This window comes from Triticum urartu, chromosome 6, assembly GCF_003073215.2.
Source record: "Triticum urartu cultivar G1812 chromosome 6, Tu2.1, whole genome shotgun sequence".
NCBI classification, from domain to species: domain Eukaryota; kingdom Viridiplantae; phylum Streptophyta; class Magnoliopsida; order Poales; family Poaceae; genus Triticum; species Triticum urartu.
The window spans coordinates 451,890,999-451,907,623 of NC_053027.1; the positions used below are offsets into that span (position 1 = coordinate 451,890,999).

Sequence of the window (16,625 nt, forward strand, 5' to 3'; positions counted from 1 at the left end):
GCCGAGATGGATGAATGGCGCGCTAAGGGTCTCTGCTTCAATTGTGACGAGAAGTTCGCGCGGGGCCATCGCTGCAAACGACTGTTCTACATTCAATCCGCTGACGCCGAAGAGGAGCAGTTTGAGGATTTCCAGGAAGCACAAATCTCACTCTTGGCTGTTACCATAATTCCCACCAGTGACACAATGCAGGTCACTGTTCGCATCGGGGACCGTGACTTGGTCGCCTTGCTTGATTCAGGCAGCACTCATAACTTCATCCACGAAGAGTTGGCCACCATCGTCGGGCTGCCTTTCTCCTCCAATCGTCGTTTGGGAGTCACGATCGCTAATGGCGATAAGGTGACCTGTCGGGGACTCCTTCAGCAGGCTGCGATCACCATTGACAAGGAGCGTTTCATTGTTGATCTGCATGCCATTCCATTGGGCGTGTTCGACATCGTCCTCAGTACACGATTCCTCAAAACTCTTGGGCCAATTCTCTGGGATTTCACTACGTAGTGGATGTCGTTTTGGCACTCGGATCACCGTGTGGAGTGGTCGGGCCTCGGCTCCCTCGGACGTCCTGCCCACCTACACGCGTGCGAAGGCAAGGAACTTCTGGACAACCTGCTGGCCACTTTCACCGCTGTCTTCGCCGACCCACAGGGCCTGCCGCCGCAGCGCTCACATGACCATCATATTCATCTTATTCCCGGGACACCGCTGGTTGCTATCCGTCCCTACCGCTACCCAACGATTCAAAAAGATGAACTGGAGCGCCAATGTTCAGAGATGCTAGCTTGTGGTCTGATCCGTCCTAGTTCTTCTGCATTTTCATCCCCCATTCTGCTCGTCAGAAAGGTCGATGGGACTTGGCGTTTCTGCATCGACTACTGTGGTCTCAACCTTGTCACCATCAAGGATAAGTTTCCAATTCCCGTTGTCGATGAACTTCTGGATGAACTCAAGGGCGCCCGCTTTTTCACCAAACTGGATCTCCGGTCGGGTTACCACCAGGTTCGGATGGCCCCTGAGGATATCCATAAGACGTCATTCCGCACAGATGAGGGCCTCTTTGAGTTTGTAGTGATGGCCTTTGGTTTGACAAATGCCCCAGCGACGTTCCAAGCACTCATGATCGACGTCCTCCGTCCCTACCTTCGTCGGTTTGTGCCTGTGTTCTTCGATGATATCTTGATCTACAGCTCGTCCTGGTCGGATCACCTACGTCATGTCAAGCTCGTTTTGGAGGCTATGCGCACACGTCAACTGTTTCTCAAGCGCTCCAAGTGTTCCTTTGGGGAGGAAACCATGGCTTATCTGGGACACGTCATCTCCACTGCAGGAGTTTCCATGGACAGTGACAAGGTTCTTGCCGTGGTAGACTGGCCGGTTCCGCGCACCATCCGCGCTGTGCGTGGTTTCTTAGGACTGGCAGGATACTACCGCAAGTTCATTCGGGATTTTGGCACCATTGCAGCTCCCCTCATGGCACTCCTCAAGAAAGATGGATTTCTTTGGACGCCTGCAGCGACTATTGCCTTTGAAGCCCTCAAGAAAGCTCTTACCACAACCCCTATGCTTCAGCTGCCGAATTTTGCTGTTTCATTCATTATGGAGTGTGATGCATCTGGATCTGGTTTCGGGGTAGTCCTGCATCAAGGTGGCGGCCCCATTGCCTATTTCAGCAAAACCATCGCTCCGCGTCATGCTTCTCTCGCCGCTTATGAGAGGGAGCTCATTGGTCTGGTGCACGTCATGCGCCACTGGCGGCCCTATCTTTGGGGACATGCGTTCGTCGTCAAAACTAACCATTACAGCCTGAAGTTTTTGCTGGACCAACGCCTCGCTACCATTCCACATCATCATTGGGTGGGCAAACTGTTGGGGTTCGACTTCACGGTGGAATATAAACTGGGTTGCCAAAACATCGTCGCCGATGCTCTTTCTCGCCGTGATGCTCCTGCCGGCCAGGCACTCGCCATATCCGGGCCTTCTTTTGATCTGTTTGAAGCTCTCTGTCAGGCTGCACACACGAACCCGGCGCTTGTCACTTTCCGAGAACAACTAGAATCTGGTGAGTTAGGACAGCCTTGGGCTCTCATTGATGGTGTTGTTATCTTCCAACTATGGGCTTATGTGCCACCCGCGTCGCCGCTGATCGGGGAGGTCCTGGCTGTAGCCCATGATGCGGGCCATGAAGGTATCTAGAAGTCACTTCATCGTCTTCGCTGGGATTTCCATCTGCCGCAAGCAAGGGCCGCACTTCAGCAGTATATTCGTGCTTGTCAGGTTTGTCAATGCAACAAGACGGAGCAGCTTCATCCAGCCGACTTATTGCAGCCCTTGACAGTGCCCTCTCGTGTCCACCTCCATGGATTTCATTGAGGCACTTCCGAAGGTGGGCGGCAAAAGTGTCATACCGACCGTTGTGGACCGTTTCTCCAAGTATGCGCATTTCATCCCCTTGGCGCATCCGTACACCGCGGAGTCTGTTGCTAAAGCCTTCTTCTCCAACATTGCCCGACTTCATGGGTTTCCCACATCCATTGTTTCGGACAGGGATGTGGTTTTCACTTTGGGCTTTTGGAAGGCTCTATTTGCCGTCGCGGGGACACGCTTGCACATGAGTTCGGCCTTCCATCCGCAGTCTGATGGGCAATCTGAGGCCGTCAATCGCGTCATCACCATGTACCTTCGTTGCATAACTGGGGATCGCCCACGGCAGTGGCTCCAATGGTTGCCTTGGGCGTAGTACTGCTACAACACTTCATACCACTCAGCGTTGAAGGACACACCTTTCAGGGTGGTTTATGGATGGGATCCCTCCTCATTCTAGGACTATACGCCGGGCGCGATTCGCAATCAGGCGGTGGAACGGCAGATCGTCGACCGTGATCAGTTCTTACACAACATCCGTGAGCGTCTCCTTCAGGCAGCACAACAGTACAAGCATTACTATGATGATAAGCATCGGGCCCTTTCTTTTGATGTTGGGGAGTGGGTTTGGCTTCGTCTTCAGCACCGGCCGACGTCATTCCTTGGAGTAGGCGCCAAAGGGAAATTGGCTCCCAAATATTATGGGCCTTTCAAAGTGCTCGCTAAAATCGATACGGTTGCTTACCGTTTGGAGCTGCCCCCACGCGCCCGCATTCACAATGTTTTCCATGTCGGGGTCCTAAAGAAGTACCATGGTCCACCGCCGGAAGTTTCGCCGATGCTTCCACCTCTGTTTCAGGGTCGAGTACATCCAACCCCTGTCCAAGCATTGCGTGCTCGTATTGCCCGCGGTATCCAACAGGTGCTCATTCACTGGGAGGGCCAGTCGGCGTCTGCTGCTTCATGGGAGGATGTTACAACCTTCCGCGAACGTTATCCAAGCTTCTAGCTCGAGGACGACCTGTTTCAGAATGGAGGGGGAGATGTCATGTGGGGCCAGCCCTATAGGCGCAAGGGACCTGCGCGGGCCGGCCCTGCACCTGCCTAAAGATATGTCCTAGTTTAATTATAGTCTTTTTAGATTAGGAGTCTGGGTATTAATTGAAAAGGTTTAGTCCCGAAGAAGGTATGGTCTTGTAATTAGGCTATATATAGCCAGCCCTTGAATCAATAAATGGAAGTAGAGAATATCCTACAACCTCTCCTCCCTTGCTCCTGCGCCCACGGCGTCCCTCCTCACCCCCTTCTCCAACCATAGGCAAGCGAGGGCCTCGCCCTCGTCCTCCTACCAACCACGACTACAACCTGCGCGGCAATCAGCCGGACCGTGACAGTTGGTTTGTGGAAATGCCAATAACCGACCCTGAGGGCGCCAAATAGGATTTGGGGTGTGTTCGTCACCAGAAAAAATAATAGGCCAAGCTGACGATCTGCTTGGAAGGCCCAAACTTGACAAACTCTTTTGTGGGCTTCTTTTTTGTAGCGTGACCCCGATGTAGTCTGTTTGTATGTACCTGCCAAAAAAAACTGTCCAAAGAACCATGAGACGCTGGTTTAGTCCCATCTCGCTGCATGGGAGCAACGCTGCCGCAATCGCTCCTCCAAGAACACACTGAAAATCAGCCACCCGCAGCCACATGGATAGACCGGGGATCAAAACAACGTCATCAAGATGGAAAACGGCGCAAAGCGTCGCCGCTGCCGTCCATGAATTTCTCCCAATCCCCGGGCACATCCCCCAACGGCAAACACAGGGCAACCGCTAAAAGCGCACGGCAGAATGTAATTCCTTTGTCAATCATGCTTCCTTTTTTCCTTCTCATCAAACATTAACTACAAAAGTACTTTGTCGATTCGATCTTTCAGACGCCCGGTCATTCAGTTAATTCCTTCTAGTCGCATGCAAACTACTCCATCTGTTTCTAAATATAAGTCCTTTTAAAGATTTCAACATGGACAACATACAGATGTATATGGACATATATTTTAGAGTGTAGATTCACTCATTTTGCTTCATATGTAGTCTCTATTTTTTTAACACAGTACAGACGCAGACATTCATATAAAAGCGTATACACTCACCCCTATGATCCAGGATAAATACGAGCACCGGGATTTAAACCATGATGGGCTCAGGATACCACTGTCCTCATGACCATCCAACCACATGTTGGTTCTTGTATGTAGTCCCTATTAGAATCTCTAAAAGGACTTATATTTAGAAACAGAGGGAGTAGTACATTTTTGGTTAAACTTACTCTGGTCATCTAAAATTACCAGAAAATAAATTGAATCGATATATATGGAGTATAGCAGAATATGAGTATAGGCCAGTCTGTACAATAACACAAATGCGATGGTTCTGGGTTCTTTCTCATTACAGAACTTAAATGGCAAGTGCACAAGTCACCTTCTCGTTCAGAATATATTTTTAGTAAAGGCTCATTCGCAATGCATAACAGAAACACGAATCCATGCGGAAATAAGCCGCGTTTATGATAACCCCAACTGAATTGCTTATGGTAACCTCAACTGAAAGCAATTCTCAACAGACAGCAGATGGGAGTATTATGCTTATGTCATGGTCACACGGGACAGTATCTTGCCAGACACGGAAACGAAAACGACATCATCGACTGAACTCAATGGAGGGAAAAGGGAGTAACCAACATTACTCAAAATTTCCTTTCCATTTACTATCACTAAGAACAGCACTTTCAAGCTTTGACGGAAGCAACATCCGCGCCAAGGTACCGGGGGAGGAAAGGTACACGCTTCGGGGCAAAAATATATACACATCAGGCTATAGACAGATCTCACCTTATGGAAGCCAACTGTACATGGTTGCACCCTTACACATTCTACGGTTCGAAGCTAGCTAGAAATACAATGGTGCAAGCGCCTTCATGGGTGCTCCAGGAAAACCCCCTATTCAGAGACCAAGATGAAACTATAGGCAGCACCATCTGCATTTAATCCTGAAACAGTTACATAATTGCCGGTGAATCGTGCAAACTACAAAGGATAGATAAAAATGAAACAAGATGGAAGACTTACATGAACTATCAAAAAAGGCTCAATGCATTATCCGTAAGAAGTGAGCTTCTGGAGCTCCCTAGCTCTAGCCCATCAGAGGTGGAATTGTACGAAGACAGCAACTTCCTCTGTATTATGTTGCATAGGATACATGTTAGTTCCCTTTTCAGATTAAAACAATTTAATTTCTGAACAGGTAATGGAACTAATACGAATGCTGGAGTTGAGTATCAGTTTAAATCATTTCTTACTTTCCAGGCCCAACATGCTTAAGAGACACATTTTCCCTTAAAGGTTGACTACTTACAATACAAATTAAATTTGGTCCTTTTCGATTTTGCAGAAGAAACGGGTATCAGCACATACCAAATTTCTGATAATTTTGAAAGTTTGCAAAACATGATGACTCTAGACACATGATAGCTGCCCAAATATTCCAGTCATTCTGCACAGTGGCAACAAGTTGTACTGACAGTACCAGAAAGGCAGAAACCATGGCAATTGGGCAAACCCTGCTAGAAGCACAGTGTGTGAAGAGACACCCAAGTTCAAGAAGACACGAGCATGCTGTTGAAATCCTCTGCAGTTTCTTTATAGGAAAGAAATAACTTCTGCTACTGACCAAATAAGGAGTTAAACATCTGAAACTGACTGCCTGCCCATCAAATATGCATTTACGGGATGTATTAAACTGGTTACCTTGACACCACCATAGAACATAATAACTGTTAACATACAGCAATACATGCATAACGCATGAGATAGCTCTGCTACTAGCATTAACTTTCAGATCTCAGATATAGTAAAGAAAGGTCTATCAATAAGATAAACAAGCATGGCAATATGCACTGAAGTTCTGAATAAAAACTACAACAGCTTGACTTATAAGTTATAACAACTGCTGGTAACATGAAAAGGCAGTGAACAATTTAGTGCAAATATGATCTATAGCATAACGAAATGTTGGATAGCTACTTACTTGATCTTCAAAATCAGGACTGGTCAAGTTGATGGAGAGATTTCTCATCAACAACAGTGCCTAGAGATCAAAAGGCACAAATGTCAGTTGATGAGAAGTAGACATTTCAAACCATTATTATTCGAGAAAATATGAATTCAACATGCCATGAATTAGTTTCGACATAACACAAATGGTTAAAATGATGACAAAACAAGCATATACAGTTTGTTGCAATGCTTAAAAACTAAACATGCATATAGACTTTTGCTATGCTTAAATCAGGAGCTTTCTGCATAAGCCGGACATAAGAAATTTTAGAGCCGAAGAGTATTTACTCTTGTGATTTATAAATTCTTGATTTGACAAAGCAATTATTTTGGAGAAATTGGGCAACGCAACAATACAACCATAGCCTTAGTTAAGCTATGCTTATGGTCAATTTCTTTATGAATAGAAGAAAACCTAGTATATCAACGATTCACATACCGTTTCAACATCAATTGGATTCATCTCCTTCAGTTTCTGCAAATGGCCCTTTGTGCTTGGATCGAAAACACTGCCTAAGAAGCTGTATACTTGAGCAAAATCTGGCATAACTGTATCAAAATTTGAAAGAGGGGGTTAAAGGAGCTTAAAATGGCAGGTCAGATAAAAAAATAAAGCAGTCCTGTGACAAAAGCCACGATAACAGTACAGTAAAATCTATGGATGAATGAGCTGTAAGTATTTCTTTATCCTATTTATTCATTCCAACGAAGGAACCACGTGTTATAAATACTAGAACAGAACTGCAAAAGTCAACAAATAGACTATCAGAAGTATCTAAAGACTAGAGGTACTGACTGCGGAGTGACGGAACTTGATTTATCTGGTCATTGGTTTCACCAGATTGCCATGCCCTTGGAGGGCCTTCACTACTGCTTGAGCAAAAAATGTTTGGACCCATAGACCCAGCACCTAAATCTTCTGAGCGAAAGGAGGCAAGGATTAACTGACGAAGAGTACACTTCGACTATTTATAGAGGAGGGGCACCTTGGAGTACAAACCTTTCATGAAAGATGAGGCAACAACTGGTGGGATAGAATTGTGGGTCCATGGAGAAACAGCCACGTTCATTCCTGAATTTCTAAGCATGGCAGATGGATCTGTCTTCAGGGCATATCCTGACTCTGCAAGACAAGAGAAGATAGTGAAGCAACTGTCGGTATAGAGAGGCACCGATAAAATGATAATGTAAAATTGTTACTTGTAAAACTAAGTTCGATGACTCACCATTTTTGGAGGCCTTCTGAGGGTATGGGTGGGCAGCTTTACGCTTTGGTCGTGGAGGTGGGACATGTTCGCTGGTTCCATTTTTCTGAACCTTCAAAAAATACTTCTGTGCATGGCTCCTTATCTGCAAAAACAAGTTAATATGTAAAATGAAAATGGTTCTACCGGAGAAGCCATTGCCAGGAAAATTGATCCAAGCGCATGTGCAATGTTTGCACAGAAAAACGAGGAGACATCGGTTGTTTACAAAGCAGCAGACATCTCCATTTGTAAGGTTTAGTAAGGTGGTCCATTATGTTGGGATTGTGGTGCAAATTGATCATAATTTCACTTGATTTTTCAGTTTATTATCCAAATACCTGGATGACAGTCTTCGAACCAACAAAAGCTTCTATCTTTTTCCAGTCACGATCAAAGCTGAAAAGAACCCAGGTTTTCCAGATTAATGTCACATTAAGATGAAATCTTATGTAATTGACTATCAAATCTTCAACACATATAGGTGAATTCAACTACAGTGACTGTCAAATTATCCGCACAAAAAACACATTTGTCGGTACACCTGAACGAAAACTATTTTACCTATGCATCCTGAAAAAGACCTACTCCTTGCGTTCACAAATATAAGATTTTCCAACTTTTTTGTGAATCGGATGTATATAGACACGTTTTAGTCCATATTGAAATATCCAAAACGTCTTATATTTGTAGGGAGCAGTACATAAATGATGGTGCGTATGAGACTCTGGGTAATCGAGTTGTAGGAATGCTTACTAAATTCTACTCCCTCTGTACCGGAATATAAGACGTTTTGTAGTAGATATTTATGGCTTGAAAAATTATGCTCTTCACTGAAAAAATGTCTATAAAAACGCAATACAATTGCAGAAGAACATTGGTATGCTAGTGATCTATCATCATCAAACTTTAAACAACCGAACAAAGAAGCTAAGTTCAGCAAACACTATAGACACAAAAATAATAATTAGCGCCAGCTAACTAACACATCAAAAAGACTAGAAAAAAATATATCCAATCGTTGGCCCAAAGATCACAGAAACATGGACGCTATGCGAAGTTTTGAGCCAAGCGCGAATGGACTAATTTTTTTCCTTCGAATTAAGGGGTTCCCCCCAATTTCATTTCTGAAACTGATAGTAATAGAATCAGTTTTTCCAGCCCATTTGCAAGTTCAAACAGAGAGAATGGAATTGCGCGGAGAAACACAAAAGGGGAAGGGAAGAAAACCGTGGAGAAGCACAAAAGGGGAAGGGAAGAAAATCGTGGAGCACCACAGTTCAGCGTCTGCTTACAGCTGCAGGGCCTCGAGGAACTTGTCGTGCTCCTGCTCCGTCCAGCTCTCGCGCGACTTGGTGATGGTGTAGGGCTTCCGCACCTTCTTGCTGGCGTCGTCGCCCGACGCGGCGGCGGCCGCCTCGGACAGCGGCGGCGGCGGGTTCGTGGAGACCATGGGGGACGCACGGAAGGCCAGAGGGCGGCGGCGTGCCAGGTCCCGTTGGGTGCCGGTGCCGGTGCCCGTCTCTCGCTTGCTGGACCGGGGGATGGAGAGGGATGCTTTTGTCCGTAGCACGGCCGCGGCCGCCTGCGTGGTGGCTGCTTTGCGTCGCGTCGCGGTGTGGGCGCCGGGCCGGGTTGGGTGGGAGTGTGTGGGTGGTGGCGCCGCAGGGGGGGCGTGCGGGGTTTTGGCCGCGCGTTTTGGTTGCGGGCAGAGAGAGTGTGCGCGGGCCCCGCCGCGCGGGCCACGGGGCGCGCGCGCTTGTGGCTGCGCTGCGCGGGCGGAAGGCCCACTTGCGCCCCGCACGTCCCCCTCACCCCCCCCCCCCCCCCCCACCCCCCCCGGGTCGCTCTCGGCTCCGCTGCTGCTGCTGCTGGCCGCCGGCGTCACGCCGAGCTCGTTCATGTGGCTGGCTGCTCGCGTCCGCTCGCCGCGCGCTGTTTTTTAAGCGGAGCACGGTTGAGTAAGCGAGCGTCAAAGGCGACTGGCCAGCCCCAACGCACGACCCTTCGGGTGTGTCCGTTTTGACTGATGAGACGGTCCGACGTGTGACCCATCCGTAAAATATGTCTCCTGCTCGACCCATTTCGAACGCAAAATTTAATCGGGTTTGATCGGGGTTTACGATTGAATGAACGCACATGCATTCTCTCGTCGTCCGTCTCGGGCTTGCATGTCGGTCGTCCAACTACCCCCCACCGACCCCATTTAATCCACACGAATGGGCGAGCCCGTGGGTCAATCACAGAACCGCCATCCGCCGTGTCCTCTTTTATGGCGAAGCTATGGACTGGCCAGTCCACTTCCACTTTCCCACGTGTCCACACCATTGCTCCCTCCCTCCCAGACAGCAAAGCTAGCCTAGCGCAGCTCCACACCTCACTCTCCGTCGTCCATGGGCTTCTGGAAGTGGGTGCCCTGCAAGGAAGGCCAAGCACGACCATGAGGCGGTGGTCGTCGTCCGTCTTGTCTGGAAGCGCGGCCACCCACTCCACCTCACCTCCGGCGGCCGTGCCACGCTTTCGACCGTAAGTCAACGTCGACATCTGCCACCGGTACTGGGAGACCGGCACCCCGCTGCCATGGTCTGATGCCCACCTCCCCAATGGATGGCACTGAGCCAGGATCGGGTGCCCATTCCCCTCGTCCCCGCGAGCGGCCGCGCCCGCCTCCAAGAGACCGCCCGCCGTCGCGCACGGATCTCGCGCTCATATCTCGCCGACTGGCGCTATGGCGTCGACTCGCCCCTCTGGGACACATGGTTTTAGGACGAGCACGACATGCGCCAGCAAACTTTCTTTGCGGGCTGTGCTCGTAGCCTGCCCCGCACGCCTCGTGTGCGCGTCGTGAGCCCGCCCAGAGTGTGCGGCCGCATGCGGGTGTGCGGCCTGACGCCGACGCCCTCTCCCTCCCCGTCGCCACTATCACCGCCACCTCCCACCATGACGGCCGAGGAGGAGGAGCGGCTGGTGCAGGTCGTGATGGAGGACTCTGAGAGGGAGTACAAGCGTAGCCAGGAGAAGCAATGGGAGGGGCTGGAAGAGATGCTAGCGCTCTCGGCCGTCGAAGACATCTACGTGTCGGAGCTGGAGGTGAAGCAGGAGGTGATGGAGGACCAGCCGCCCACCCCGGCCTGGAACCAGGTGTTGTACGAGCAGTCGTGGTCGTGGACGACCACAGTGCCATGCAACTTGCCGCCGCCACCGCCACCACCACCGCAGCTTGCACAAGACGCGCCCGCCCCATTTTGGAGGCCGCCGCCCCACCTCTGGATGCCACCTTCGTAACCTCACTAGGGACGATGGCGACGAGGACTGTGGTGCCCGAAGAAGGCGACGGCATCGGCGGCGCGTGGGCGGCGGATCTACCTTTTTGTGTTTTCTTTTAATTTCAACTTAGGTACTATGTGCGGGCCGTGACTATTGTAAACTTTTTAATTAAGTTATCATTATATATTTATGTTTTAAGCTATTCTGCAATGTCTTTTTTTCCTTCTTTTTAAGTCTAGTACGGACATAAAGTTTAGAATGACGCCGCGCGCTTGGTGCACCGACCGATGGGCAGCCAAACCCGGCAAGAGGCGTTCGTTTTGCCGACTCAAACAGATAGAATTCAGATAAAAAGGATGCCCGTTTGGGGTGGGCCAGAGCGGGCATATATGAAAAGTTTGGTTGGTGCCTTCGCGACGGCTATGCTACCATGCTTTTTCTCTCTGACGAAGATGCTGATAATTCGGGGCATCATGCGTGCGCGTGTCCCACCGTGGATACTGGGTAGGGATGCCGGGAGTTTCACCATCGTGCCGATGTAGCACGCACGCACGCGCTTGCTTGCTTTTTATCGTACGGAGGAGAATTTCCCTCCGAAGGCTTATGCAGATTGTTCGGGACCAATGTGTTCTTAGCCTTGTGTTCATTGGCTACTGAGTGAGATGAATGGTACGGATCAATCCCACTTGATAATCGATCTTATCCTTGCTGCGGTAACGTAATGTAATCAAGGCAACTTTACCTCCTTTTGATCTTGCCGTAACCAATCATAATAAAAGTGTCTCGTAGTGTACTGCGTCGACGAAGAAGTGTTAAGTAGCCACCACCTGTACCATGATATTGATGAAAACTCATGGGGTAGTGGCAGAACTTTTATTTGCTGCTTACTACCCAAAAAAGGGTCACCTTCGAGCTTTATTTTGTTTTATTTATTTTGCGTCAGATAGCCTCACTTAATTACACTTATATTGTAACAATTGTATGTAATCTGAAAGCTAAAGATCCAAACATTCGGAATAGTTTTGCAAAATAAATTAAAACTCTCCAACAATTCCCATAAACACAGAAAATTACAAAAAGATGGCTCTTCCCGTAAATTCTATATATAGAAAATGGCTTTTTCCGTAAAATTCCACGTCAGCTAACTGTCATAGGACTTCGCCACGCAGCCGCCACATCCACCGCCCCCACCATTCGCCGCCGACCATTGCCAGCACATTGCCCGCCCTCTCGCTCACTAACACCTAACATGCCAACTTCCCCTAAAGTTTACAGACATCTCGTAACACCACTTTTACGGAGAGTGTTTTAGGGAGTTGTTGGGAGAAGCCTATAGGGTGTATTGCAAGTGATGGACACATGTTTTAGGGAGTTGATGGACTCAAAAAAGTAATCATTATGATGGTATACTTGTGATGGACTTAGTAATATCAAGTTAGTACTCCGGTGGCCTTAGGACCATGGAGACGGAGTGGATCTCGGCCCTTGCCGGTGGCAGGGCTCCGTTTTTATATCTTTTTCGAGATTTGTTAGGTTTTTGTGTCCTACTCAGGAAGGCGACACGACGGCGGCTCCCTGGGGATGGAATAAAGGTCTCCCCTGCTAGCCCCCATTCCGGTGATGCGTCTAGCATCATCAGTGGGTGTGTGGAGGTGTGTCTCCGACGGATCTGTCTTTGATGGATTTGCTCGGATCTGTTCGTCATTCGTCTTTATTCGTGTGTCTTCAGGTTGGATCCTTTTGATCTACACTCTTCATCCGCGGCGGTTGCCGTTCTGGTGCATTGGTTCCATGGGGCCTTAGCACGACGACTTCCCGAGTGTCTACTACAACAAGTGTTGGGGAACGTAGTAATTTCAAAAAAAAAATCCTACGCACACTCAGGATCATGGTGATGCATAGCAACGAGAGGGGAGAGTGTGTCGACGTACCCTCGTAGACTGAAAGTGGAAGCGTTAGCACAACGCGGTTAAGTCGTACGTCTTCACGATTTGACCGATCTAAGTACCGAACGTACGTCACCTTCGAGTTCAGCACACGTTCAGCTCGATAACGTCCCACGAACTTCGATCCAGCAGAGCTTCACAGGAGAGTTTTGTCAGCACGACGGCGTGATGACGGTGATGATGTTGCTACCGACGCGGGGCTTCGCATAAACACCGCTACGATATAACCGAGATGGAGTATGGTGGAGGGGGCACCGCACACGGCTGGAATAGATCAACAGATCAACTTGTGTGTTCTAGGGTGCGCTCCTGCCCCCGTATATAAAGTAGCAAGGGGGAGGCGGCCGGCCAGGAGGAGGGCGCGCCAGGAAGGGAGTCCTACTCCCACTGGGAGTAGGACTCCTCCTTTTCCTTGTTGGAGTAGGAGAGGGAAGGAAGGGAGAGAGGAGGAGAAGGAAAAAGGGGGGCGCCCCCCCTCCTTGTCCAATTCATACTAGAGGGAGAGGGGGCGCGCGGCTGCCCTGGCCGCCCCTCCTCTTCTCCCACTAAGGCCCATGAGGCCCAATTAACTCCCGGGGGGTCCGGTAACCCCCCGGTACTCCGGTTTTTATCTGAAACCACTCGGAACACTTCCGGTGTTCGAATATAGTCGTCCAATATATCGATATTTACATCTCGACCATTTTGAGACTCCTCGTCATGTCCGTGATCATATTCGGGACTTCGAACTACCTTCGGTACATCAAAACACAAAAACTCATAATACCGATCGTCACCAAACTTTAAGCGTGCGGACCCTATGGGTTTGAGAACTATGTAGACATGACCGAGACACGTCTCCGGTCAATAACCAATAGCGGAACCTGGATGCTCATATTGGCTCCTACATATTCTACGAAGATCTTTATCGGTCAAACCGCATAACAACATACGTTGTTCCCTTTGTCATCGGTATGTTACTTGCCCGAGATTCGATCGTCGGTATCTCAATACCTAGTTCAATCTCGTTACCGGCAAGTCCCTTTACTCGTTCCGTAATACATCATTCTGCAACTAACTCATTAGTTATAATGCTTGTAAGGCTTATAGTGATGTGCATTACCGAGTGGGCCCAGAGATACCTCTCCGACAATCGGAGTGACAAATCCTAATCTTGAAATACGCCAACTCAACAAGTGCCTTCGGAGACACCTGTAGAGCACCTTTATAATCACCCAGTTACATTGTGACATTTGGTAGCACACAAAGTGTTCCTCCGGTAAACGGGAGTTGCATAATCTCATAGTCATAGGAACATGTATAAGTCATGAAGAAAGCAATAGCAACATACTAAATGATCAAGTGCTAAGCTAACGGAATGGGTTAAGTCAATCACATCATTCTCCTAATGATGTGATCTCGTTAATCAAATGACAACTCATGTCTATGGCTAGGAAACACAACCATCTTTGATCAACGAGCTAGTCAAGTAGAGGCATACTAGTGACACTTTGTTTGTCTATGTATTCACACATGTACTAAGTTTCTGGTTAATACAATTATAGCATGAATAATAAACATTTATCATGATATAAGGAAATATAAATAACAACTTTATTATTGCCTCTAGGGCATATTTCCTTCAGTCTCCCACTTGCACTAGAGTCAATAATCTAGTTCACATCGTCATGTGATTTAACATCAATAGTTCACATCTTTATGTGATTAGTTCACATCTCCATGTGACTAAAACCCAAAGGGTTTACTAGAGTCATTAATCTAGTTCACATCGCTATGTGATTTACACCCAAAGAGTGATCATGTTTTGCTTGTGAGAAATTTAGTCAACGGGTCTGCCCCATTCAGAGCCGTATGTATTTTGCAAATTTTCTATGTCTACAATGCTTTGCACAGAGCTACTCTAGCTAATTGCTCCCAGTTTCAATATGTATCTAGATCGAGACTTAGAGTCATCTAGATCGGTGTCAAAAGCTTGTATCAATGTAACTCTTTACGACGAACTCTTTTATCACCTCCATAACGGAGAAATATTTCCTTAGTCCTCTAAGGATAATTTTGACCGCTGTCCAGTGATCTACTCCTAGATCACTATCGTACTCCTTTGCCAAACTCAGGGCAGGGTATATAATAGGTTTGGTACATAGCATGACATACTTTATAGAACCTATGATTGAGGCATAGGGAATGACTTCTCATTCTCTTTCTATTTTTTGCCGTGGTCGGGTTTTGAGTCTTTACTCAACTTCACACCTTGCAACACAGGCAAGAACCCTTTCTTTGCCTAATCCATTTTGAACTTCTTCAAAACTTTGTCAAGGTATGTGCTTTGTGAAAGTCCAATTAAGCGTCTTGATCTATCTCTATAGATCTTGATGCCCAATATGTAAGCAGCTTCATCGAGGTCTTTCATTGAAAAACTCTTATTCAAGTATCCTTTTATGCTATCGAGAAATTCTATATCATTCCCAATCAACAATATGTCATCCACATATAATATTAGAAATGCTACAGAGCTCCCACTCACTTTCTTGTAAATACAGACTTCTCCAAAAGTCTGTATAAAACCATATGCTTTGATCACACTATCAAAGCATTTATTCCAACTCCGAGGAGCTTGCACCGGTCCATAAATGGATCGCTGGGGCTTGCACACTTTGTTAGTACCTTTTGGATCGGTAAAACCTTCAGGTTGCATCATATACAACTCTTCTTCCAGAAATCCATTCAGGAATGCAGTCTTTACATCCATTTGCCAAATTTCATAATCATAAAATGCGGCAATAGCTAACATGATTCGGACGGACTTAAGCATCACTACGGGTGAGAATGTCTCATCGTAGTCAACTCCTTGAACTTGTTGAAAACCTTTCGCAACAAGTCGAGCTTTGTAGACAATAACATTACCATCAACGTCTGTCTTCTTCTTGAAGATCCATTTATTCTCGATGGCTTGCCGATCATCGGGAAAGTCAACCAAAGTCCACACTTTGTTCTCATACATGGATCCCATCTCAGATTTCATGGACTCAAGCCATTTTGCGAAATCTGGGCTCATCATCGCTTCCTCATAGTTCGTAGGTTCATCATGGTCTAGTAACATGACCCCTAGAACAGGATTACCATACCACTCTGGTGCGGATCTTACTCTGGTTGACCTACGAGGTTCGGTAGTAACTTGATCTGAAGTTTCATGATCATCATCATTAGCTTCCTAACTAATTGGTGTAGGTGTCACAGGAACTAGTTTCTGTGATGAACTACTTTCCAATAAGGGATCAGGTACATTTACCTCATCAAGTTCTACTTTCCTCCCACTCACTTCTTTTGAGAGAAACTCCTTCTCTAGAAAGGATCCATTCTTAGCAACGAATGTATTGCCTTCAGATATGTGATAGAAGGTGTACCCAACAGTTTCCTTTGGGTATCCTATGAAGACACATTTCTTTGATTTGGGTTCGAGCTTATCAGGTTGAAGCTTTTTCACATAAGCATCGCAGCCCCAAACTTTAAAAAACGACAACTTTGGTTTCTTGCCAAACTATAGTTCATAAGGCGTCGTCTCAACGGATTTTCATGGTGCCCTATTTAACGTGAATGCAGCCGTCTCTAAAGCATAACCCCAAAACGATAGCGGCAAATCAGTAAGAGACATCATAGATCGCACCATATCTAGTAAAGTACGATTACGACGTTCGGACACACC

General features: G+C 47.4%; 1 protein-coding gene across 12 annotated transcripts; it reads right to left on the reverse strand.

Annotated features, from left to right (window-relative positions):
- Window positions 1-4,938: 4,938 nt before the first annotated feature.
- On the reverse strand, window positions 4,939-9,385 carry LOC125514126 (protein REVEILLE 6-like). Of its 12 annotated transcripts, none has more exons than XM_048679387.1 (10): window positions 9,005-9,385; window positions 8,051-8,108; window positions 7,692-7,815; window positions 7,466-7,588; window positions 7,262-7,381; window positions 6,905-7,014; window positions 6,437-6,496; window positions 5,824-6,112; window positions 5,479-5,585; window positions 4,939-5,399 (listed from the first exon to the last, which is right to left on the reverse strand). In XM_048679387.1, exons 1-9 carry the CDS (start codon window positions 9,160-9,162, stop codon window positions 5,551-5,553), a joined length of 1,077 nt encoding a protein of 358 aa, XP_048535344.1. In that variant the 5' UTR covers window positions 9,163-9,385; the 3' UTR covers window positions 4,939-5,399; window positions 5,479-5,550. The 12 variants fall into 12 exon arrangements, with proteins under 12 accessions (XP_048535344.1, XP_048535346.1, XP_048535345.1 ...); XM_048679389.1 differs by having other exon boundaries at window positions 4,939-5,387; window positions 5,936-6,112; window positions 7,262-7,384; XM_048679388.1 differs by having other exon boundaries at window positions 5,936-6,112; window positions 7,262-7,384.
- Window positions 9,386-16,625: the final 7,240 nt, after the last annotated feature.